A 26,074-nucleotide genomic window follows, 5' to 3' on the forward strand; every position below is an offset into this window, starting at 1 on the left:
ACTACAGTACACCAGACTGTAGAATAACAATCCATGCTGTTACTAATATCTTTGCTTTTTACTCTCTTTTGGTGTTTTCCCTTCACAGGGAACGAGGACAACTCGTTTGCTATCGACCTAGTCCTGGGGACCATTACAGTGGCTAAGGAGCTAGATCGTGATGACAAGAGTCAGTTTGAGCTGGCTGTAAAGGCGTCAGACAGAGGAGCGCCTCCACTGAGTGCGGTGACAACAGTACGTATAGCTGTCACTGTGCCAGATAACGCCAGGCCCAGGTTCCCTGAGGAGGAGATCTCAGCTGTTATCAGTGAGACAGCCCCTGTAGGGAGCTTAGTTACTCTGGTCTCTGCCTCCAGTCACTCTTCTGTCCTCTACCAGATCAGAGAGGGAAATGTCAACAACGCCTTCGATATCAATCCAACCTCTGGGGTTGTTGTCACTCAGAGGCTGTTGGACTATGAGAGTGTGTCTTCATATAGACTGACAGTGCAGGCCACCAACATGGCAGAGATGGTGAACTATGTTACAGTCCTTATTCACCTCAGAGATGAGAATGACAACAGTCCAGTGTTCACACAGACAGAGTTCAGAGGAGTTGTCAGTGAGTCCGCCCCTGTTAACAGTGTGGTGCTAACCAATGGAAGGTCTCCTCTGGTTATCCAAGCCACTGATGCTGACAGTGATCTGAATGGCAGGCTGGTCTACCAGATTGTAGAGCCCTATGCCCTTGAATACTTCGCCATTGACTCCAGCACCGGAGCCATTCGCACTGTCACTGGCCTGGATTATGAGCAGAGGTCAGAGTTCAACTTCACTGTGCAGGTCCATGACAGTGGAAAGCCACAACTTTTCTCTGATATCATAGCCTATGTCACCATCCACATCACTGATGTCAATGATTGCCCCCCAACATTCAGCCAAGACGTGTTTGAGACGTCTGTCATAGTGCCAACCTACAGTGGAGTGAAGGTGATTTCTATAAACGCCACTGATCTGGATTCAGGACCTGGTTCCAAACTACTGTTCTCTATCTCAGATGGAAACATAGGAGGTCAATTCATGATTGATCCCAAGTCAGGCATTATTTCTGTTTTGAATCCAGCCCAGTTGCGAAATGGGTACGAGTTGACAGTCGGAGTGTCTGATGGGAAGTTCACCAAGACTGCCATGGTCAAAATTAACATAAGAGAGAATCAGAACAAAGATCTGGCGTTTGCCAAGGACCTGTATACTGTCTCTCTACCAGAGAACTCATCTGAGAGGAAAACTCTGGCTGTGGTGACTGCTGCGAGAAAAAGGTTAAACGAACCTCTGTTTTACACCATCCTGAACCCACAGGGGAGGTTTGAAATTGGACACACCTCTGGTGTGCTGTTTACGACTGGAGTACCTTTCGATCGAGAGGAACAGGATACATTTGAGATCGTTGTGGAGGTGACGAAGGAACACAGATCCTCAGGGGTGGCTCATGCTCTTGTGGTGGTGACCATTGAAGATGTAAATGACAATGAGCCTGTGTTCGTGGGACTCCCTTACTCAGCCCTGGTGCAGTTAGATTCAGCAGTGGGTCAGGTTGTCAGGCAGATAACCACAGTGGATAAAGACATTGGTAGGAATGCTGAGATCAAATACCAGCTGAAAGAAGACTGGGGATATTTTCAGATCAGCCCCTCAGGGGAAATCTCACTCAAAGGGACCGTTCACCCAAAAGACGTTGACACTAAGTTTGCAATCAGCGTCATCGCTAAAGACAGAGGGGACCCATCTCTCTCGGCAACAGTGGAGGTGGCTGTGACAGTGGTGAGCAAAGCCGTACCTGTGTTTGAAAAATCATCCTATGACATAGTTATACCAGAGGATGTTCCATTAGACACCTCCATTGTGAAGATCCAGGCCAATGCTTCAGAGGGACCAAGGACTGTCTATAGCATATCAAAGGGAGACCCTTTAGGTCAGTTCTCCATTAGTTTCATCACTGGTGTCTTCCATGTTGTACAGCCGTTGGACTACGAGACCCACCCAGCATACAGACTTAGTATCCGAGCCTCAGACTCACTTACAGGGGCTCACTCTGAAGTTTTCCTTGACATTATCTTGGAGGACGTCAATGATAATGCACCGACTTTCAAAGAGAGGTTATATGAGGCTAGTGTGTCTGAGTTGGCTGACATTGACTCGTCAGTGTTACAGGTGTCTGCCACAGACTCAGACTCGGGCAACAACAAAGTGCTGTTTTACCAGTTAGTGGAGGAGGGGGGTGGCTCAGAATACTTCACCATTGACCAAGACAGTGGGGTGATCATGACCTCTGTCCTGTTAGACTTTGAGGTGGGACCACAACATAGGTTGGTGGTCAGAGCTGTGGATGGGGGTGTCCCTGCCCAATCCAGTGAGGTCCAGGTCATCATCTCAGTGACAGACATCAATGACAACCCACCAGTCTTCACACAGCATCTGTATAAGGCTATGGTCAGCCAGCTGGCCCAAAGGGGTCATTTTGTAGCCTGTGTGAGGACCTCTGATGCTGACCTGTCAGACACTGACCGCCTGGAATACTCCCTACTCGCTGGCAATGAGGACTCCAGCTTCACCATAGACGGAAGGAGTGGAGAGATTGTCATATCAAAATACCGCAAGCTGAACAGGGAGACACTCTATAACCTCAGTGTGTCTGTGTCTGATGGGCTTTATAGTAGTGTATGTAATGTACAGGTCACAGTGGTCACTTCTAACCTCCACAGCCCCTCTTTCTCCCACACTGACTCTGTTGTAGAGCTGTTGGAGAACTCACCTGTTGGCATGTTGGTCACTCAAGTCACAGCTACCGATAAAGATCTTGGAGTGTATGGCAAGGTGACATATTACATAGTGAATGATGTCGCAAAGGACAAATTCACTATCAATGAAAATGGGGAGATTTTTACTGTGGAAAGCTTAGACAGAGAAAATGTAATCAGTAACCTAATCTCTATTAGTCTGATGGCTAAAGATGGAGGGGGAAAGCTAGGCTTCACCTCTGTCAACGTGATCCTGACTGATGTTAACGATAACGCTCCTCAGTTCAGGGCAGCAGAATACAAAGCCAATATTCCCAGGGATGTCTCTGAAGGAACTGTCATAGTCAGAGTTACTGCTGTGGACGCAGATGAAGGCAGCAATGCTGACATCACTTACACTGTACAATCTGAGGTGGGAGGTTTTGACATACATCCTCTCAATGGTGATATAATTGCCAAAAATAATTTTACAGCTTATAAAAATGACCTCTTTTCCTTTTATGTGAGTGCTAAAGACGCTGGAGATCCACCAAAAAAAACTTTGGTGCCAGTATATATCAGACTACTGCCCAAGGAGGTGACCGTGCCAAAACTAGTTGAGTTACAGAAGAGATGGTCAGTCAGTGAGGGTCTTCCTATAGGTTCTGAGATTGATGTCATCCAAGAGAGTGAGCAGCTTTTGATATACAACCTTGTTAAAGGCAGCACCCCTGAGAGCAACCAAGACCAAGTCTTCGTTGTCAACACAGACACAGGGAAGCTCAAACTAGCCAAACGTCTTGACTTTGAAACCACTAAATGGTACCTGCTGACTCTGCAGGCACAGGGCGACCTAGAGGACATTGATGTGATTACTACTGCCCAACTCCATATTCAGGTACAGGACGTCAACGATAACAGTCCACAGTTTGAATCGGACTCTTACAGATCATTTGTTGTTGAGAACCTACCTAAAGGGACCTCAGTGATTCAGGTGAAAGCTACTGATCTAGACTCAGGAGTGAACGGCCAGGTTACCTACAGTCTGGACCAGTATCAAAACTCTGTAGATGTCCTGGGGATGTTTGCTGTGGATGCAGAGTCAGGGTGGGTCACAACCCTGAAGGAGCTGGACCGGGAGCAGCAGGACCGGTACTCAGTAGCAGTACTGGCTACAGACAGAGGGCATGACGGGAGGCTGAATACCGCTGCCACAGTGGAGGTGACGGTGGTAGACGTGAATGACAATCCTATGCACTTCACGGCAGAGGTGTTCAGGGCCAGCGTCAGTGAGGACATCCCCGTTCCTAGCAGGGCCATAACAGTCCTGAGGACCACCGACAGAGACTCTGAAGACCTCAACAAGCCAATCTGCTGTTTCATCACAGGTACTCTAGCTGGCTTGAGTAAACAGATTGTCTTTGAATTACAGAATGTTACAGGGATGTTTCAGTTGCTTTGGATTATTTTGCAAAATTGTTTGTTACCCTGAATGTTAAATGTATTTTGCCTCTCCCAGGAGGTGATCCACGGGCTCAGTTTGACCTGGAGCACTCTCAGGGGGAGTGGAGGGTTGTGGTGAGGAGAGCTCTGGACAGGGAGGAGAGGGACAGTTACCTCCTGAACGTCACTGCTTCCGATGGAACGTTTGTGACCACAGCCACTGTGGAGATCAGTGTCCTCGATGCAAATGACAACAGTCCTGTCTGTGAGAGGGTAAGGGTTGGGCAGTGCAAAACGACAACAGTCCTGTCTGTGAGAGGGTAAGGGTTGGGCAGTGCAAAACGACAACAGTCCTGTCTGTGAGAGGGTAAGGGTTGGGCAGTGCAAAACGACAACAGTCCTGTCTGTGAGAGGGTAAGGGTTGGGCAGTGCAAAACGACAACAGTCCTGTCTGTGAGAGGGTAAGGGTTGGGCAGTACAAAACGACAACAGTCCTGTCTGTGAGAGGGTAAGGGTTGGGCAGTGCAAAACGACAACAGTCCTGTCTGTGAGGGTAAGGGTTGTGCAGTACAAAACGACAACAGTCCTGTCTGTGAGAGGGTAAGGGTTGGGCAGTGCAAAACGACAACAGTCCTGTCTGTGAGGGTAAGGGTTGTGCAGTACAAAACGACAACAGTCCTGTCTGTGAGAGGGTAAGGGTTAGGCAGTGCAAAACGACAACAGTCCTGTCTGTGAGAGGGTAAGGGTTGGGCAGTACAAAACGACAACAGTCCTGTCTGTGAGAGGGTAAGGGTTAGGCAGTGCAAAACAACAACAGTCCTGTCTGTGAGAGGGTAAGGGTTGGGCAGTACAAACGACAACAGTCCTGTCTGTGAGAGGGTAAGGGTTGGGCAGTACAAAGGCACTTAGAGAACATACTGTAACAGAGTGAAAGTACTTTTAAACAAAATGACCCTACGAAGTTTCTATGTAATATGAAGTCCAAAAGTGTATTTTGTTGAGTTTCTTACAGAGTTGTTTACCTCATGTAACGTCCATGACTCCTCTACAGGCTCTCTATGCCCAGACAGTCCCTGAGAACGCTCCTGAAGGGAGGCTGGTCCTGCAAGTCTCTGCCATTGATGCAGACATCCAATCCAACGCTCAGATCTCATACACTCTCTCTGGAGATGGGGCTGATTACTTTAGCATTGAATCAGACACAGGTACTGTATATCAATCAAACATATAATCATCATGTTTGGTGAAAATTGTTCACCAAATGTTACTAGTAAATGTTCTAGGAGCGGAGCCTGTAGAACCTAAGACGTAGTTGTCTGTGCTGTGTGTTTTTTGAAGGCCGGCTGAGAACCCTGTTGCCATTGGACCGTGAGGAGAGGGATGTGTACAGTCTATTGGTACAAGCGGATGACGGAGGACAGCGTTACTGCCAGGCTAATGTGGTGATAACAGTGGGAGATGTCAACGATAACGCTCCTGAGTTCACAGCTGACCCCTACCCTGTCACTGTCTTTGAAAACACTGAGATAAACACGTATGTGGCACGGCTACAGGCCACTGATCTGGATGCAGGTAAGAGGCATTAACTTACCAAAAAGTATTCAGAAGATATATCCTGTTATTAGACAGAGCTAATTTCATAAATGTGCAGCAATATCACGATTTACGGATCAAATAGAATAGATATGCTGATGTAATGAATAAAAAGAGCCTTGAGAAAAGTCCTAATTCACATTCAAAATAAATGGTTGGTGTGGTATACCTTTTGAAGTAAGTCTTGCAGAAGTTTCCAAAGTCATAAGCAAGCGCTGGTTGCTCTTTGTTGCAAGTAATCAATTATGTAGTAAGACAGAGAATGAGGTCTGTGCTTTATCCTGGTATTAACGGAAGACACAAACACATAGAAACACAAATTAACACGGCCCAGGCTGATGGAATTATTCAACTGGAAAAAGATTGCTTTGATGATAAGATGACAATGTTATTTAGTCTGTTATTGACAGTAGTCCTTTCCTGTTAATAGTTAACAGTCAAGCCCAAATATTCCTCGAAATCCAATTAAACACTGGCAAGCTGTGTAAATAATATTTCCTCTCCAACCAAGCAACAGGAAAACAACAACAAAAGAATGAAAGACTTTCTCTATATGGACTTAATGCAGTGAGTGATTGATACGGACAGTGCTTTTGTCCATTGGTCCTCAGCAATATGAGTATAAAGTGATGGTATCCACTATACATTAGGTAGTTTTCTTCAGTCAACAGCCCTAACCAAGGTGAAAACACACCCACACATGGTCAATATATATATATATATATATATACAGTATATATTTTAAAACACTTGCTAGTATGAAATTACAAGTGCATCTACTTTGCTGATTGCTACTTTGAGGGAAAATGTACTTACTATGACTGTGAAATGTGGTTCTCTCACCTTCATCTTAAGATGAATGCACTAATTGAAGTCACGCTGGATATGACACTCTATTCATTCCCTATTTAGTTCCCTACTTTTGACCAGGGCCCATAAGGGTCTGGTCAAAAGTAGTGTATTATGTTGTAGGGAATAGGGAGGAAGCCATTTGGGACGCAACCTTTGGTTCTGTTCCCAGCAGAAAGAGTTTACTGTATGATGATGTAGTTGTGCAACAACAGTGTTGTTGTGTGGATTTTACAACAAATTGTAGCTGTTTGTTCCTATATACCTCTAATTGACCTCTTACTGGTGCTTTTCAGCACTTCATATTGAGAAAGTATTGCTTTCCTTGGAGCCATTTGTATTTCGTCGGGATATTTCTCCATGGACTCCTACCTTGGACTTTCTGTATCTCCACTGGTGCCTGCTGTGATGGAGAGCCAGACAGACTTTAATCTGTGATAAGAGTTGAGTTATGCAGTATACTCCTCTATTTCTTTGGTTGCATCATAAATGGCGGGAGTTGGGTTTAATTTGTGATGCCTGCCTGGCTGTATTCATCAGGGCCTGTTGTTGTGAGGCAGTCATGTCGTGCCCCAGCTGGGCCTCTATCATAAACAACCCTATTGTCTACACTAATCACAGACCTAAACACAGACCTGCCCAGAGGATGTCCATGTCATCACAGACAGACTCACTCTCCCTGGCCTCATTAACGCGCATCGTTCAGGATCAGTTAATGAAATGCCTTGTCATCTGATGACTGGAGGTCGTTGAGATCATGGAGAGATTTGGCCCCAATTCACTCAGCTGCCGTGCAGTTATCTTAACAAATGACTGTGGTCAGATATAGTATAATGGATATGCTTGGGCTGGGTAAGCTTGGGTCAAAATGCCATTGACCTCCCATTTCATCTGGATTGTTCATGTAGGATAGAGTGGAGATGGCTGTGCGTTTATGGGTTAAACTCTCTGTCCCTCTCCCTCTCTCTAGGAAACAACAGCAGGATCCTGTATTCCTTTGAGGACTCAGCCGATGGCCGGTTCTCCATCCAGCAGCATTCAGGGCTGGTCCGTGTGGAGCGACCCCTGGTGAGGACCCAGGCTGGGTACACGCTGCGTGTCCGGGCCACAGACCAGGGCTCACCCAGAAGACTGTCCTCTGTCTGCTCCGTGCTGGTCTCTGTGCTCAGCGTCAATGACAGACCCCCGGCCTTCCAAAACAGGGACTATGGCGTCACGGTGTCAGAGGACGTCACCTTGGGGACCCAGGTAGTCAGGGTGTTTGCGGCTAGCGGAGACCCCAAGGCCACCGCTGACATCACCTACTCCATCGTCAACGGCAACGAGCATGGGATGTTCAGCATGGACTCACACACCGGTAGCTATACTATAAATGTCAACTTTATTGTTTATGACATGAAATGAGGATTGCCATTGAAAAGGCTGTCCTAGTCATGTGAGTTTAGTGTCCCTTTACTGAGCGTATGTGTGTCTACAGGTGACATATTTGTGACCAAGGCTCTGGATTATGAAGCGTCCCATGAGCACTATTTGACAGTACAGGCCTCGGACAAAGGCAGGACGAGCCAAGGTGACATTGCCACGGTAACCATCTACTTGACAGATGTCAATGACAACTCTCCTGTCTTCAGCCAAGAGGTGTACTCTGCTGTGATCAGTGAAGATACCGACATGGGCCTGACCATGTTGACGGTGAGTGTCCAGTGGTATTAAATCCCCAATCATTATAAATGAAACATTTTCAAGCTTTGATTTGTACTCAAATGCTCTGTAGAAAGAAAGGGAAATCCTGCTGTGTCATTTTACTAGAAAACATCTGATGCACTATTGTTACTAGTGTTAACATGTCCATTCATGCACTCTGTTCTTTGTTGTTAAGGTGATGGCTGATGACATTGATGGTCCCTCCAACAATCACATCCACTTTTCAATCGTCAAGGGCAACCAAGCCGGGCCCTTCACCATAGACACGGTCAGCGGTGAGGTGAAGGTTGTTCGCCCGTTAGACCGAGAAAAGGTAGCTAACTAACTTTCCACGTTCTTCCCATGTTCCTCTCATTCAACAGAGCACAATTAACACTCCAATTATCACAGTTTGAAGCAGACAAGTATTGGCAATGTTATAAGCCTCAATTGTTTTTAATTGCTCACAAAGTCTAGAGTAGATTTTTTCCCCACCCCTTTACTCCCCTTTGTGTTAAACTAGGTGCCTGCGTACACTCTGACGGTACTGGCATCAGACAGTGGGAGTCCATCCAGATCCAGCAGTGCCCTGGTCAATATTGACGTGTCGGATGTGAATGATAATGCGCCCGTGTTTTCTGAGGCTGATTACAGCCTTGTCATCCAGGTAAGACAGACAACACTGACTACACTTCTTAAATGAAGTGAGGTTTAGCTGAAGGGTGCAAGTTAACTGAAGATGCCTCAGAAACATTATTGGGTGCCATAGAGTTGCACTTGAAGCAGATGAGTGTAAGGAATAGTGTGAGGTACAGATACAGGATGTATAGCTGAGAAGAGAAAGGATAAACGAGGGAGCTTCATTAAGCCTCTGAACAGTAGCTCTTAAATCAACATCGAAAGGCATGGATATGGAATCTCTCTCTCTCTCTCTCTCTCTCTCTCTCTCTTTCCCCCTCTCTCTGTCTCTCGCCCTCCCTCTGTCCCCCTCTTTCTTTCCTTCTCCACTCTCTACCCCAGGATAGTGTCCCAGTAGGGAGCAGTGTTCTCAAGCTGACTGTAACAGATAGGGATGCCTCCCACAACGGCCCCCCATTCTCCTTCACCATCCTTGGGGGAGATGAAGGAGGCTCTTTCCTAATAGACCCCCAGGGAACCCTCAGGACCACCACACTGCTGGACCGCACAGTAAAGGACCACTACATACTACATGCTCAGGTTGGACTACATTCACAAAATGCTAATTAGGCTAACAGTAGTATTACATTTTTCTGATATGTGTTTTGTTCTTGATACAGTAAATTATTAGTAATAGATCAACCATTGATGTATATCTGCTGTCTGTATCAGGGAGCACCAGTAGGTTCACTGGACACGGCCATAAGCAAATAGGGAAACGCTCATCCAGAGGAGGTGCTCCAAGTGGCCGGGGACTTTAATGCAGGGAAACTTAAATCAGTTTTACCTCATTTACCTCGGCCAGGTCGCAGTTGCAAATGAGAACTTGTTCTCAACTAGCCTACCTGGTTAAATAAAGGTGAAATAAAATACAATTTCTACCAGCATGTTAAATGTGCAACCAGAGGGAAATAAACTTGAGACCACCTTTACTCCACACACAGAGATGTGTACAAAGCTCTCCCTCGCCCTCCATTTGGCAAATCTTACCGTAATTCTATCCTCCTGCCCAGTGAGACGAGCCTACCAGACGAGCTAAATTACTTTTATGCTCGCTTCGAAGCAAGTAACACTGAAACAACACCTTTAAACAGGTCAACATTCACAATACCGCAGGGCCAGATGGATTACCAGGACGTGTACTCCGACCAAGCGCTGACCAACTGGAGTGTCTTCACTGACATTTTCAACCTGTCCCTGTCTGAGTATGTAATACCAACATGTTTGAAGTAGACCATCATAGTCCCTGTGCCCAAGAACACAAAGGTAACCTGACTAAATGACTACCGACCCGTAGCACACACGTCTGTAGCCATGAAGTGCTTTGAAAGGCTGGTCATGGCTCACATCAACATCATTATCCCAGAAACCCTAATTTGCATACTGCTTCAACAGATCCACAGATGATGCCATCTCTATTGCACTCCACACTTCCCTTTCCCACCTGGACAAAAGGAACACCTATGTGAGAATGCTATTCATCGACTACAGCTCAGCGTCCAACACCATAGTACCCTCAAAGCTCATCACTAAGCTAAGGAACCTGGGACTAAACACCTCCCTCTGCAACTGGATCCTGGACTTCCTGACGGGCCGACCCCAGGGTGGTAAGGCTAGGTAACAACACATCTGCCACGCTGATCCTCAACACGGGGGCCTCTCAGGGGCTGCGTGCTTAGTCCCCTCCTGTACTTCCTGTTCACTCATGATGGCATGGCCAGGCATGACTCCAACACCATCATTAAGTTTGCCGATGACACAACGGTGGTAGGCCTGATCACCGACAACGATGAGACAGCCTATAGGGAGGAGGTCAGCTACAGGACAACAACCTCTCCCTCAATGTAATCAAGACAAAGGAGATGATTGTGGACTACAGCTAAAGGAGGACCGAGCACATGCCCCCATTCTCATGGACAGGGCTGTAGTGGAACAGGTTGAGAGCCGCAAGTTCCTTGGTGTCCACATCACCAACAAACTATCATGGTCAAAACACACCAAGACAGTGGTAAAGAGGGCACGACAAAGCCTCTTCCTCCTCAGGAGATTGAAAAGATTTGGCATGGGTCCTCAGATCCTCAACGTTATACAGGAATGGTTGAAGGGTCGTATACCTGCTGTCTGTATCAGGGAGCACCAGTAGGTTCACCGGAAACACAGGAATGGTTGAAGGGTCGTATACCTGCTGTCTGTATCAGGGAGCACCAGTAGGTTCACCGGAAACACAGGAATGGTTGAAAGGGAAAGGGGGATACCTAGTCAGCTGTACAACTGAATGCGTTCAACTGAAATGTGTCTTCCGCATTTAACCCAACCTCTCTGAATCAGAGAGTTGCAGGGGGCTGCCTTAATCGACATCCGCTTAATCGGCACCCAGGGAATAGTGGAAGGGTAGTATACCTGCTGTCTGTATCAGGGAGCACCAGTAGGTTCACTGCAAACACAGGAATGGTTGTAAACTTCTGTGATCATAACAGAGTTTGTACAGATTGCCCTAATTCCAGTATTTATTCTCTCCTTTAATCCCAGAGTTTGTACAGATTGCCTCTACTGTATTGATTCTGTCCTTTGATCCCAGAAGCAGCAGTGACTCAAAGTCCACCAACTCCCCCCTCTGGTCATCAATGGCACTTGCAAGCCTGTTATTTTATCCTCTTAACCTGAAGTGAGGAATTCAAGCACTGGGTAGTGATTATAGTGATAGGTTGTAATAATGATATAATGGCTGTGGTCCTGTTGTGTTTCCTCAGGTGCTAGACAGTGGCAGACCACCAATCCTGGCCTCCACAGTGATCAATATCAGGGTGATCCAAGAGAGCCTCCACCCCCCTGCTATCCTCCCCCTGGAGGTACTCATCTCCACCCCAGGAGAGGCCTATCCGGGCGGGGTGCTGGGTCAGATCCGAGCCACTGACCAGGACCTCTATGACTCCCTGACCTACAACCTCCAGCCCAATTTAGCCAATACACTACTGTTCTCCCTGTCCCCCTCAGATGGCCGTCTGGTGACCCGGCCGGGTCACGTCCTCAAGCTGGGCCATTACCTGCTCAACGTCACTGTTACTGACGGACGCTTCACCACGGCAACCGGTGTCAGTGTGCACGTCCATCAGGTGACCAAGCGCATGCTGGAGAGCTCCGTGGCCGTCCGTCTGGCTGGGGTGGGCCCCGAGGAGTTCGTAGGGGAGCACTGGAGGGGCTTCCTGAGGGCACTGCGCCTGGTGGCAGGGATCAAGAGGAGTGATGTCCAGCTGGTCAGTCTGCAGCCCTGTGAGCCCCCTGGTAGCCTGGATGTCCTGCTGGCTCTGGAGCGGTCACCTCCCGGTAGCCCCCTGACCACTACCAAGGACGGGATCCTCCTTCGTAAGCTCAATGCCTCTGTGGGTGCAATCCAGGAGGTTACAGGCCTCCGCGTGGTCAGGGTGTTCAGGAAACTATGTGCAGGCTTGGATTGTCCTGCCATGCTCTGTAGGGAGGTGGTCACCCTGGACCAGAACTTCCTGACCACCTACAGCACGGCTAGACTCAGCCTCATCACCCCGCCACATCACAGATCTGCTGTGTGCCTCTGTAAAGGTACACCACACATCACGCATCACACACATCACCACACATCACACCACACACCACACAACACCACACACCACCACACATCACACACCACCACACCACCACATACGACACACCACCACATCACACACCGCGCACACCACTACACAACACACCAACACACATCACTCATCACATATCGTCAAGTTATCGATAAAACAATAGAAGTCGTCCAATACACTACATTCCGGCTGCATCCCAAATGGCACTTTTTTCCCTACAAAAAGTAGTGCATTGTATAGGGAATGGAGTGCCATTTAGGGTGTGTCCTCTCCCTTATTGTAATGATTTTATATGTTGGGTAATAGGTGGTGAGTGTCCTGTGTTGAAGCTCTGTGAGGGGAAGCCCTGTCCTGCGGGATGTGTGTCCAACCAAAGAGAGGGACCATACAGCTGTATCTGTCCACCTGACCAACAGGGAGACTGCTCAGGTACTGTCTGTCACTCAAACAACCAAACAGATCATCAACCAAGAAAGTGTTCCAATGACTGTTTCTTTAGTCTAACTTTGCTAGACATTATTCTCACATTCAAGATGAATAGAATGGCTCCTGTTTCTTCAGATCCGATATAACCATTACTTCAGTCACCAGCAAAACAGATATTAGTAACAGAGATGTAAGATGTCACATAACTGATCCATCTATATGTTATTTTTAAACCACAGGAGGTCAGTCTCTATGGTTCAGTGGGAAGGGTTACATCAGGTACCGTCTGATGGAGAACCGCTATAGAGAGAAGATGAAACTGTCTCTCAGACTGAGAACCTTGTCCCACCATGCCACTCTCCTGTTTGCCAGAGGAACAGACTACTGCATTCTAGAGGTAGGTCTATGGATAAGTCCCAGATGGCACCTATTCCCTATATAGGGCTCTGGTCAATAGTACTGCACTATAAAATAGTAGGGGATAGGGTACAAGTTGCTGTTGGCTGTTCAGTTAGGAAAATCAATAATTACATTTGTATAAAACAGGCCATAAACTCAGGATTTAAACTTTGAGAAGAAATGACAGTGAATACAGGCACGACAACACTATACTTTACACATGTAGAGACACTCACATGCCTCATTGGAAAATAGTATGTGTTTAGTCAGTATTCTCTAACATCACATTGTCTTGTGTTCAAAATGGCACCCTACTCCATCTACACAATTGATTAGGTACACCAATCTAGTACCGGGTCGGACCCCCTGTATCCATGAAGGGGTGCACCTGGTCAGCAATGTTCAGTTACGCTGTGTAGTTCAAATGTTGCTCAATTGGTATTAAGGGACCTAACATTTGCCAGGAAAACATTCCCTACACAATTATACCACTGCCACCAGCCTGTACCGTTGACACCAGACAGGATGGGCCATGAAGTAATGCTGCTTACGCCAAATCCTGACTGCCGTCAGCATGACACAACAGGAACCGGGATTCGTGAGACCAGGCAACATTCTTCCACTCCTCAGTTGTCCAGTGTTGGTGAGGGCGTGCCCACTGGAGGGGCTTCTTCTTGTTTTTAGCTGATAGGAGTGGAACTTGCTGTGGTCGTCTGCTGCAATAGTCCGTCTGTGACAAAGACCGACAAGTTGTGCGTTCCGAGATGCCGTTCTGCACACCACTGTTGCAATGCGCCGGTATTTGTCCTCCTGTTAGCTTGCACAATACTTGCCATTCTCCTTCAACCTCTCATCAACAAGCTGTTTTCGCCCACCGGACTGCCGCTGAATGGATGTTTTTTGTTTGTCGGTAAACCCTAGAAACCATTTTTGTGAATGGGGTAGTGTACCTAATTAACTGGCCCCGGAGTGCACTATATAAGAATATTTTTACGTGCTATGCACTTCAGCACTCGGCGGTCCTGTTCTGTGAGCTTGTGTGGCCTACCACTTCACGGCTGAGCTGTGTTGCTCCTAGATGTTTCCACTTCACAATTACAGCACATACAGTTGACCGGGACTGACTTGTTGGAAAAGTGCCATTCTATGACGGTGTCACTTTGAAAAGTCTCTTAGCTTTTCAGTAAGGCCATTCTATTGCCAATGTTTGTAAATGGAGATTGCATGGCCGTGTGCTCAATTTTATACACCTGTCAGCAACGGGTGTGGCTGAAATATCCAAATCCACTAATTTGAAGGGTTGTCCACATACTTTTGTTTATATAGTGTATATAGAATCATGAGAATCGCAATACATATCGAATCGGTACCAAAGTATCGTGATGATATCGTATCGTGAGGTCCCTGGCAATTCCCAGGCCTAACAGCCATTTCCTATCTTTATGTACCCACTCCTTTTTATTTTTTTATTTATTTATTTCACCTTTATTTAACCAGGTAGGCAAGTTGAGAACAAGTTCTCATTTACAATTGCAACCTGGCCAAGATAAAGCAAAGCAGTTCGACAGATGCAACGACACAGAGTTACACATGGAGTAAAACAAACATACAGTCAATAATACAGTATAAACAAGTCTATATACGATGTGAGCAAATGAGGTGAGAAGGGAGGTAAAGGCAAAAAAGGCCATGGTGGCAAGGTAAATACAATATAGCAAGTAAAACACTGGAATGGTAGTTTTGCAATGGAAGAATGTGCAAAGTAGAAATAAAAATAATGGGGTGCAAAGGAGCAAAATAAAGAAATAAATTAAATACAGTTGGGAAAGAGGTAGTTGTTTGGGCTAAATTATAAAATGGATGTTCAGCAATTGACCCAGCACCCCTCCTGCCCCCAGATAGTGGACGGTAGGCTGCAGTACCAGTTTGACTGTGGCAGTGGCCCAGGCATCGTCTCTATCCACAGTGCCCAGGTCAGTGATGGCCAGTGGCACACCGTATCCCTTGAGGTAAACGGCAACCACGCCATGCTGGTTCTGGATCAGCTCTACACGGCCTCGGGCACGGCACCAGGCACACTCCGCTCCCTCAACCTGGACGGAAGCCTGTTCCTGGGTGGTGTTTCTGAATCCGACCAGCAGAGGACAGCAAAGACAGCCTCACAGCGTTTGCCAGTCTCTCACAGTCGTGATCTTCAGGGTTGTATTGAGGCAGTCAGGTATTTGATGTTTCCCTCCATTTTGTCAACCTTTTGTGTTTATTTATTTTTCTTTTTGTAATTGATTTGTGACAAACTTGCTTGTGAAATGACTAAATAACTGTTGATTTTATTTTGTCAGGTTTAATGGCTATGATCTGAACCTGGACACTGAGGACCAGGCCCATGTTCTAGTAGAGGAGGTGGTGGGGGTGGCACCAGGCTGTGGGGCCCTCCCTGCTCCAGACTGCTCCTCTCAGCCCTGTATGAATGGAGGAACCTGCTCCACTCTGCCTCATGGAGGTAGGAGACAGACACCATTTATTGCCATAGATAAATCCCCATACAGTCCTATTCACAGTCTATACAGAACATATTGGTCTCAAACATCTTGTTATCCTATATATATTATTTTGTACATTATACACTTGTTTCTATTGCAGGTTACATCTGTAAATGCAGTGACTTGTTCATGGGGTCTCACTGTGAGGTGGCAGCTAGCCCCTGTTCCTCCAACCCCTGTCTATATGGAGGAACCTGTGTGCTGGACAACCAGGACTTTTACTGCCAGTGTAGAGGACAGTACTCAGGACCACGGTAATATAGAGCAGTTACCCATTGTGAAATGAAATTTGGAATAATGTGTCCCAAATGGCACCTTATTCCTTTGTAGTGCACTACTTTTGACCATGACCCTTAGGGTTCTGGTTGAAAGTAGTGCACTGTATAGGAAACAGGGTGTCAGTTGGGACATTATCAATCGTGACCTTGAGATTCTATTTGACATCTTGGTAAAAAATGAGTTATTCACATAGAGTTGCTCATTAGGTGGTCCTTTACATGTGAGATCTGTCAGAGATGTTCTAAAGTAAATTTACAATGAAAAATCTGAATGTTCTTTGTGCGCAAACACCTTTTAACTTAATGCTTTGAGGGTTATATCTGCAATCCAATCACACAATGCTGGGCTGCCAATCAAAATGAACTGTATGTAAGGTCATATATTTATTGAGTCATGAAAGAGGAAGACATCACAAAATAGTTCTGGGACTTGAAAAATACTCATTAACTCCAAACTATACATTTTACAGGTAGGACCTTATAGTTCCAAGTTCTTGATTATTCATATAATGGGTTCTAGTTCCAGGTCTTCGATTATTTATATCATGGGTTCTAGTCCCAAGTCCTTGATTATTCATATCATAGGTTCTGGTCCTCTTTTTCCCAGCACTTAATAAATACAGGTGCCTTAGGGCATGTTTAGGGCTGTTTTTGTCATGTTCTATATCAATACCAAAACCTCCAAGGAAGAGGTATTTCACAAAAATGTCAAACTTACCACATTTTATTTAGAACTAGCAAGTAGTTTACTGACTTTGGGTGTCAGAGACCAGACACACATATCAGTTTACTCATCCAGAGCTAAGCTTTAGCAATGCTGCTAGTTATCCATAGGATGTAGTATATTTGTCATTTTCGAGAGCTATCGCTTTAAGAAATGTGTGATGAACATGAATTAATATATTTGATGATGTGATTAGAAAGAAGGAAGGCTATTCTCTTTATTTAATCATAATTGTCTGTACTTTTCTATGGAAATGTGAATTATTTTAACATTCCGTGCCAGATATAACCTTCCCTCTGGGCACAGACCTCAGTTCAACACAGAAATATCTCATTTACATAAGTATTCACACCCTTGAGTCAATACTTTGTAGAAGCCCCTTTGGCAGCGATTACAGCTGTGAGCTTTTCTAGGTAAGTCTTTCCACACCAGAATTGTACAACATTTTGCCATTATTAATTTCAACATTCTTCAAGCTGTCACATTGGTTGTTGATCTTTTTTTTTTTTTTTTTTTTACCTTGATTTAACCAAGTAGGACAGTTGAGACCAAGTTCTCATTTACAACTGTGACCTGGTCAAGATAAAGCAAAGCAGTGCGACACAAACAACACAGAGTTACACATGGAATAAACAAACATACAGTCAATAACACAATAGAAAAAATCTATATACAGTGTGTGCAAATGAGGTAAGATTAAGGAGGTAAGGCAATAAATAGGCCGTCGTGGTGAAGTAATTACAATTTATCAATTACACTGGAGTGATAGGTGTGCAGAAGATGAATGTGCAAGTAGAGATATTGGGGTGCAAAGGAGCAGAAAAAAAATAACAATATGGGGATGAGGTAGTTGGATGGGCTATTTACAGATCGGCTATGTACAGGTGCAATGATCTGTGAGCTGCTCTGACAGCTGATGCTTTAAGTTAGAGAGGGAGATATGGGTCTCCAGCTTCAGTGATTTTTGCAATTCGTTCCAGTCATTGGCAGCAGAGAACTGAAAGGAAAGGCGGCCAAAGAGGGAATTGGCTTTGGGGGTGATCAGTGAAATATACCTGCTGGAGCGCATGCTACGGGTGGGTGCTGCTATGGTGACCAGTGAGCTGAGATAAGGCGTAGCTTTACCTAGTAAAGACTTATAGATGACCTGGAGCCAGTGGGTTTGGCGACGAATATGAAATGAGGGCCAGCCAACGAGAGCATACAGGTCACAGTGGTGGATAGTATATGGGGCTTTGGTGACAAAACAGATGGCACTGTGTAGAAGCGGGCAGTGATCGGTTGAAGAGCATGCATTTAGTTTTACTTGAATTTAAGAGCAGTTGGAGGCCACGGAAGGAGAGTTGCATGGCATTGAAGCTTGTCTGGAAGTTAGTTAACACAGTGTCCTAAGAAGGGACAGAAGTATACAGAATGGTGTCGTCTGCGTAGAGGTGGATCAGAGAATCACCAGCAGCAAGAGCAACATCATTGATGTATACAGAGAAAAGAGTCAGCCCTAGAATTGAACCCTGTGGCACCTTCATACAGACTGCCAGAGGTCCGGACAACAATTGCTGAACATCCATTTTCAGTCTTGCCATACAAGTAGTCAAAACTGAAACTAGGCCACTCAGGAACATTCACTGTCTTCTTGGTAAACAACTCCAGTGTAGATTTGGCCTTGTGTTTTAGGTTATTGTCCTGCTGGAAGGTGATTGCATACAGAGTGAGCCCATGCAACTTGTTATGTGATTTGTTAAGCACATTTTTACTCCTGAACTTATTTAGGCTTGCCATAACAAAAGGGTTAAATTCTCATTGACTCAAGATATTTCAGCTTTTCATTTTTGGAAAAAAATAATTCCACGTTATGGGGTATTGTAAGTAGGCCAGTGGCTCAAATATGGCTGTAACACAACAATATGTGTAAAAAGTCAAGGGATGTGAATACTTTCTGAAAGCACTGTGCCTTTATGGTGAGGACCTTAATGGGTTATGAAAGAAGAAACCACCACAAAACAGTTCTGAGACTTTAGAACGCTATAGTGTTAGTCACGTGTCTGCTATCCTGTGGGGTTGGACATTTCTCATAGCATTGTTGTTGTTGGTGAAAAACTGAAGACAATAGATGATGTATGGGAAGTTAAAAAGCGTGTCTATGTTCCAGGTGTGCGGTTGGTCCGTACTGCAAAGATAACCCCTGCAGAAACAGTGGACATTGTATCGACAGTCTGGATGGGGCTGTGTGTGAGTGTGAGCCGGGGTTTCAGGGGGAACGGTAAGCAGAAACATCCATTACTCTCACTAACCCGCATTCTTCCACTCCGGGTTTGGTATGACACATCCATGACGTCACACTATGCCAGAGCTGAAATATATACGGTATATAGGTTCTGGATGTTTGCATCCCAAATGGCACCCTATTCCCTACATAGTTCACTACAGAGCTCTGGTCAGAAGTAGTGCACTATATTGGGACCATTTGGAACACACTCCATATAGATGCTGTATGTGAATGTGACTCTGGACGGTGTTCTTCTGTCCAGGTGCCTTGGGGATGTAGATGAGTGTATGCAGACAGAGAGCCTCTGCTCTAACGGAGGTGTGTGTGTAAACACCTACGGCTCCTTCAACTGTAGCTGCGTGGTGGGGTTCGCTGGGCGGCAGTGTGAGCTCGAGGTGTTGGTCAGGAACGAGCTGCTGTTCACCAGCTGGTCCATCGGCCTGGAGGAACTCATTGGACTGGCCCTGTTCCTGGTTACCATCTTCGGCCTGTCTCTGCTCTTTGTAGCCGTCCGGAAGAGGGCCAAACAGGACAGATCTAAGGAATATGAGGTATCATATCTGTTGTCAGTAAGTGATTGATTGTATTTTTGAATATATGACAAATAATTGTGACGTTCGAACTTTGAACCTTAAGGATGAAGATGGTAAAGAGTTCTTTGGGAGAGCTTACCTGGAGGTCAAGTCCAGCCGGGGAGTCCCAGTCTACTTGGACGTTCCACCACAGATCCCAGTTAGACCCATCTCCTATACCCCTAGTTACCCCAGCAACTCACGCCACAACCTGAACAAGGGTTCCTGCGAAGGTCTTGGGTTGGTGGAACCCACAGAGCACAGCACCCCTGACCCAGACCCCGTGCCCATGCTGAGGAGAGGGGTGGCAGTGTGCAGTGTGGCTCCCACCCTGCCACGCCGCCTGCATTCCAACACCCCTTCAGAGACGGAGTCCATCCAGAAACCCTGCTGGGACTACCCCTATGATGGTGAGAGAGCAGATGACTGGAGGCTGGGAGCAGGAAATGAGAAGACACTGTTTTGTCATTCATAGTTTTCACATTTTGACCTATCAGCTTTACTTTGATAACCTGCATGTATTTTTATTGTAAACAACTACATTAAATTGAACATTTGATGTGGATTTACATATAGTACAGTATGATACCTTTGTGTTTATGGTGAATCAAACAATCTCATCTTCATCAGCAAGGTCATAAGTGATTTGTATCTTTGTCTCCCCCAGAAGAGGTAGTGGAGCTGGATCCGGTCTCCACTCAGAGATCTAGGAAAGACCTGGAAAACCGTAGCAGTGCCTCAGAGTCCCTCTGTTCCTACCAGTCAGGATCAGGAGATGAGAACGGTAGGTTTCGTTACTCGTCTAAGATGACAGGGTGAGACATCACAGTGTAAGTGCTGGAATCCAGGCTAATGCATGTTATTAGGCAACACCTACCTGTAATGATACCTCTGAATGAGTGTTCTCTCTTATGTCACTTGTCCTTCTTCCTCTCCTTTTCTCTAGTCTCAGCTCCAGTTTGGATTAAATCTATGCACAGCCCCAGGTCAGGGTTTAACAGGGGGCACAGTGTAAGTTGTCATTTACATTGAAGTTGTGGGAAGTAGCCCAATAGTCTCCTGATAGTCTTACAATCTCTTGATAGTCTGCTGATAGTCTGTTGATAGTCTCCTGATAGTCTGACAATCTACATGTACAGTACTGATAGTTTTACAGTCTCCTGATAGTCTCCTGATAGTTTGACAGTCTCCTGATAGTCTCCTGATGTAAGTGTAAGATCACATCCTTGTGTTGTCCTGAACTCTTGTGTTAAGTGTAGTTTGTGGCTTCTGTGGTTCCAATCCATACCATTAGCATGTGTTTATTTTGAAACATATGGTTAAATTCCCATCTATTTATTTCCACCTCCATTACTCAATGGAGTATTCACCCTATGTAGTATTTGGTACATTTATTGTGTGCTAATGTTAGATTTCTCTCGTCACTCCCTCCTTAGCCCTCATAGGACTTCAATCACACATTATTTACTGTGGAAAATAAGGTATCATTCCTATCTTATACTACACTAGTTGTTTCAGGAGATAGTTATGTTCAGGGAGGCAGGAGACACAGTGCCTTGCAAAAGTATTCATCCCACGTTGCGTTTTTCCTATTTTGTTGCATTACAACCTGTAATTTAAATGGATTTTTGTTTGGATTTCATGTAATTGATATACACAAAATAGGCCAAATTGGTGAAGTGAAATTAATTACTTTTTTTTTAACAGAAAAGTGGTGAATGCATATGTAATCACCCCCTTTACTGTGAAGCCCCGAAATAAGATCTGGTGCAACCAATTACCTTCAGAAGTCACACAATGAGTTAAATAAAGTCCATCTGTGTGCAATCTAAGTGTCACATGATCTCAGTATGTATACACCTGTTCCGAACGGCACCATTAAGACCGTGGAGCTCTCCAAACAGGTCAGGGAGAAAGTTGTGGATGAGTACAGATCAGGGTTGGGTTATAAAAAATTTCCAAAACTTTGAGCATCCCACGGAGCACCATTAAATTCATTATTAAAATAAATACAACCAAACACGGTTGGTGTTCACCAAAAGGCATGTGGGAGACACCCCAAGCATATGGAAGAAGGTACTCTGGTCAGATGAGACTAAAATGGAGCTTTTTGGCCATCAAGGATGTCTGGCGCTATGTCTATGTCTGGCGCAAACCCAACACCTCTCATCACCCCGGGAATTTCATCCCCACCGTGAAGCATGGTGGTGGCAGCATGTTTTTCATCGGCAGGGATTGGGAAACTGGTCAGAATTGAAGGAATGATGATGGATGGTGCTAAATACAGGGAAATTCTTGAGGGAAACCTGTTTCAGTCTTCCAGAGATTTGAGACTGGGACAGAGGTTCACCTTCCAGCAGGACAATGACCCAATGAGACATCAGTGTAAGTGCTGGAATCCAGGCTAATGCATGTTATTAGGCAACACCTTCTACCTGTCTTCCAGAGATTTGAGATTGGGACGGAGGTTCACCTTCCAGCAGGACAATGAGCCAAAGCATTCTGCTAAAGCAACACTCCAGTGGTTTAAGGGGAAACATTCAAATGTCTTGGAATGGCCTAGTCAAAGCCCAGACCTCAATCCAATTGAGAATCTGTGGTATGACTTAAAGATTGCTGTACACCAGTGGAACCCATCCAACTTGAAGGAGCTGGAGCAGTTTTGCCTTGAATAATGGGCAAAAATCCCAGTGGCTAGATGTGCCAAGCTTATAGACACGTACCCCAAGAGACTAGCAGCTGTAATTGCTGCAGAAGGTGGGTATTCAAAGTATTGACTTTGGGGGGTTGAATAGTTATACACGCTCAAGTTATGTTTTTTGTTGTTGTTATTTCTTGTTTGTTTCACAATCAAACATATTTTGCATCTTCAAAGTGGTAGGCATGTTGTGTAAATCAAATGATACAAGCCCCCAAAAAATCAATTTTATTTCCAGATTGTAAGGCAACAAAATAGGAAAAGTGCCAAGGGGGTGAATACTTTTGCATGCCACTGTGTTCAGGGAGTCAGTAGATAATTGTGTTTAGGGAGTCAGTAGATGAGGTAATGTTGGCTGTAAGTGATTCTGGCTAGAGGTCCCAGTGGTTCTGGTTACATCTTTACATGCAGCATATGCTCTTCAGTAGGCATCAGTCCAATACACTGACTCCCATGGGTGTTCATTTGTCTCTTTGTAGTGTAAACTCTTGACATATTGTATTTCTCTCTCAGCTGTCATTACTGGGCTTGTGTTCTTCAAAACACCAGAGGTGATGTGCTTGTCTTCCCTCCTCTCATGCTCTGTTAGCTTGCCGTAGCGAATGCAGAATTGTACTCCGAAAGGACCATTTAACAATGTGCTGGCTTGTAAATAAACCCTCTATAACATCTTACCCTTGAATGTGCTGCTGAAGGCCTGCTGGTGTCTAATCTGATTTAATACAGAGGAGATTTCACAATGATGTTGTGAGATCACTAATTATTAGGTGCCGAAAACGTGTTTGGTGATGGAATATCACTTCCTTATGTTATAAAATACATTTTACCAAGACAAATATGATTGTTCATGTTCTGAATCACTCCGTGAGGTCTTTCTTCCCGGGTGGTCGCAAAAAGCTTAATTATACAACGGTTGGGTCTAATACTGGATGCTGATTGGTTAAAAATGCATTCCAGCCCATGTCTATTCCACAAGTTACCACCGGCTAAATCTATGACGTTAAAATGCCTATTTAATCTGTTCCGTCTGACTGCGCAATCCACAGTCGCATCAGCTCAGACAGGCATTTTATATACTAGATCTACATTGTAAAAAGCATCTAGACATTATCTCCCGTTTCTTTTAGACTAGCATTTGGTTTTCAACAGCGGAGATGTGTCATAACCTTGTTGTCTGTTTCAATATTGAAATTCAGTCTCCAGCTGTTCTATGGTAATGAATGTGGTGCCGGGACGAAACAGACAGGTTGGCAGCTTTTCTCAGCCAGTCGAAATCATGAATCAGCATTTTATGGATATACAGTGCCTTGCGAAAGTATTCGGCCCCCTTGAACTTTGCGACCTTTTGCCACATTTCAGGCTTCAAACATAAAGATATAAAACTGTATTTTTTTGTGAAGAATCAACAACAAGTGGGACACAATCATGAAGTGGAACGACATTTATTGGATATTTCAAACTTTTTTAACAAATCAAAAACTGAAAAATTGGGCGTGCAAAATTATTCAGCCCCTTTACTTTCAGTGCAGCAAACTCTCTCCAGAAGTTCAGTGAGGATGTCTGAATGATCCAATGTTGACCTAAATGACTAATGATGATAAATACAATCCACCTGTGTGTAATCAAGTCTCTGTATAAATGCACCTGCACTGTGATAGTCTCAGAGGTCCGTTAAAAGCGCAGAGAGCATCATGAAGAACAAGGAACACACCAGGCAGGTCCGAGATATTGTTGTGAAGAAGTTTAAAGCCGGATTTGGATACAAAAAGATTTCCCAAGCTTTAAACATCCCAAGGAGCACTGTGCAAGCGATAATATTGAAATGGAAGGAGTATCAGACCACTGCAAATCTACCAAGACCTGGCCGTCCCTCTAAACTTTCAGCTCATACAAGGAGAAGACTGATCAGAGATGCAGCCAAGAGGCCCATGATCACTCTGGATGAACTGCAGAGATTTACAGCTGAGGTGGGAGACTCTGTCCATAGGACAACAATCAGTCGTATATTGCACAAATCTGGCCTTTATGGAAGAGTGGCTAGAAGAAAGCCATTTCTTAAAGATATCCATAAAAAGTGTCGTTTAAAGTTTGCCACAAGCCACCTGGGAGACACACCAAACATGTGGAAGAAGGTGCTCTGGTCAGATGAAACCAAAATTGAACTTTTTGGCAACAATGCAAAACGTTATGTTTGGCGTAAAAGCAACACAGCTCATCACCCTGAACACACCATCCCCACTGTCAAACATGGTGGTGGCAGCATCATGGTTTGGGCCTGCTTTTCTTCAGCAGGGACAGGGAAGGTGGTTAAAATTGATGGGAAGATGGATGGAGCCAAATACAGGACCATTCTGGAAGAAACCTGATGGAGTCTGCAAAAGACCTGAGACTGGGACGGAGATTTGTCTTCCAACAAGACAATGATCCAAAACATAAAGCAAAATCTACAATGGAATGGTTCAAAAATAAACATATCCAGGTGTTAGAATGGCCAAGTCAAAGTCCAGAGCTGAATCCAATCGAGAATCTGTGGAAAGAACTGAAAACTGCTGTTCACAAATGCTCTCCATCCAACATCACTGAGCTCGAGCTGTTTTGGAAGGAGGAATGGGAAAAAATGTCAGTCTCTCGATGTGCAAAACTGATAGAGACATACCCCAAGCGACTTACAGCTGTAATCGCAGCAAAAGGTGGAGCTACAAAGTATTAACTTAAGGGGGCTGAATAATTTTGCACGGACAATTTTTCAGTTCTTGATTTGTTAAAAAAGTTTGAAATATCCAATAAATGTCGTTCCACTTCATGATTGTGTCCCACTTGTTGTTGATTCTTCACAAAAAAATACAGTTTTATATCTTTATGTTTGAAGCCTGAAATGTGGCAAAAGGTCGCAAAGTTCAAGGGGGCCGAATACTTTCGCAAGGCACTGTATACAAAGAAATGCCAATAGAAAAACACAAAAGGCAGCTAGTTTGTTGTCATTCCAGCTTCAGTTTGAAATCATTGTTTTAGCTGTGTAGTTGGCTATCTCCTCTGAACAGTGGCCTTGCAAGAGAGCACATTTTCTAGGCCAGGCGAAATCACACATCATTAGCTTATTGTTATGGATGTATCCCCCAAAAAGTCACTAGAAAACAGCTTAAACAAACGCAAATGCAGCTACTTTGCTGTTTTTCTGGCTACACTGTTTGACTTGACTGTGTTAGTCAAAGTTGATTAGCTAGCAGGCAAGGGATAAGAACGTTGCCAGCCATCATGGCATTTAGAACAAAAAGACTTAACTACTGGATTGTGTCTCTGGCAACCGAACCGATAGAACGAACGACCAGCCGGCTTGTGTTGCAACCCCAGATTTGGGTCAGGACTATATCTTGTGGAAGAAATAGTATGAAAAAATTCATCAAAATAATGTTTTTAATGAAATTGTCTATCAATCCTTATTTGAATATGTTGAAAATGAAATGTAAAAGACTGAAATAAATAGCTTGCAGTACGCTCAGTGCTCGGTTGACATTTCATAGAGATACACTTGTTTTTCTGAGTTATGTCTCATTAATA

General features: G+C 44.9%; 1 protein-coding gene across 1 annotated transcript in view; it reads left to right on the forward strand.

The window, feature by feature from the left end:
• Positions 1 to 26,074, forward strand: part of fat1b (FAT atypical cadherin 1b) — a 44,694-nt gene that overhangs the window by 16,296 nt on the left and 2,324 nt on the right. Inside the window, exons 11-29 of the mRNA XM_036969679.2 lie at positions 89 to 4,144; positions 4,276 to 4,472; positions 5,251 to 5,404; positions 5,538 to 5,771; positions 7,612 to 7,998; positions 8,119 to 8,333; positions 8,521 to 8,658; positions 8,848 to 8,991; positions 9,345 to 9,542; positions 11,753 to 12,578; positions 12,920 to 13,042; positions 13,279 to 13,436; positions 15,337 to 15,656; positions 15,778 to 15,938; positions 16,079 to 16,232; positions 19,130 to 19,240; positions 19,509 to 19,797; positions 19,883 to 20,228; positions 20,486 to 20,602. Of these exons, the coding sequence (XP_036825574.2) occupies positions 89 to 4,144; positions 4,276 to 4,472; positions 5,251 to 5,404; positions 5,538 to 5,771; positions 7,612 to 7,998; positions 8,119 to 8,333; positions 8,521 to 8,658; positions 8,848 to 8,991; positions 9,345 to 9,542; positions 11,753 to 12,578; positions 12,920 to 13,042; positions 13,279 to 13,436; positions 15,337 to 15,656; positions 15,778 to 15,938; positions 16,079 to 16,232; positions 19,130 to 19,240; positions 19,509 to 19,797; positions 19,883 to 20,228; positions 20,486 to 20,602 (8,328 nt within the window). The remainder of the gene's footprint in view (positions 1 to 88; positions 4,145 to 4,275; positions 4,473 to 5,250; positions 5,405 to 5,537; positions 5,772 to 7,611; positions 7,999 to 8,118; positions 8,334 to 8,520; positions 8,659 to 8,847; positions 8,992 to 9,344; positions 9,543 to 11,752; positions 12,579 to 12,919; positions 13,043 to 13,278; positions 13,437 to 15,336; positions 15,657 to 15,777; positions 15,939 to 16,078; positions 16,233 to 19,129; positions 19,241 to 19,508; positions 19,798 to 19,882; positions 20,229 to 20,485; positions 20,603 to 26,074) is intronic.

The sequence above is a fragment of the Oncorhynchus mykiss genome, chromosome 25 (assembly GCF_057628025.1).
Source record: "Oncorhynchus mykiss isolate SJ-2025 chromosome 25, ASM5762802v1, whole genome shotgun sequence".
NCBI classification, from domain to species: domain Eukaryota; kingdom Metazoa; phylum Chordata; class Actinopteri; order Salmoniformes; family Salmonidae; genus Oncorhynchus; species Oncorhynchus mykiss.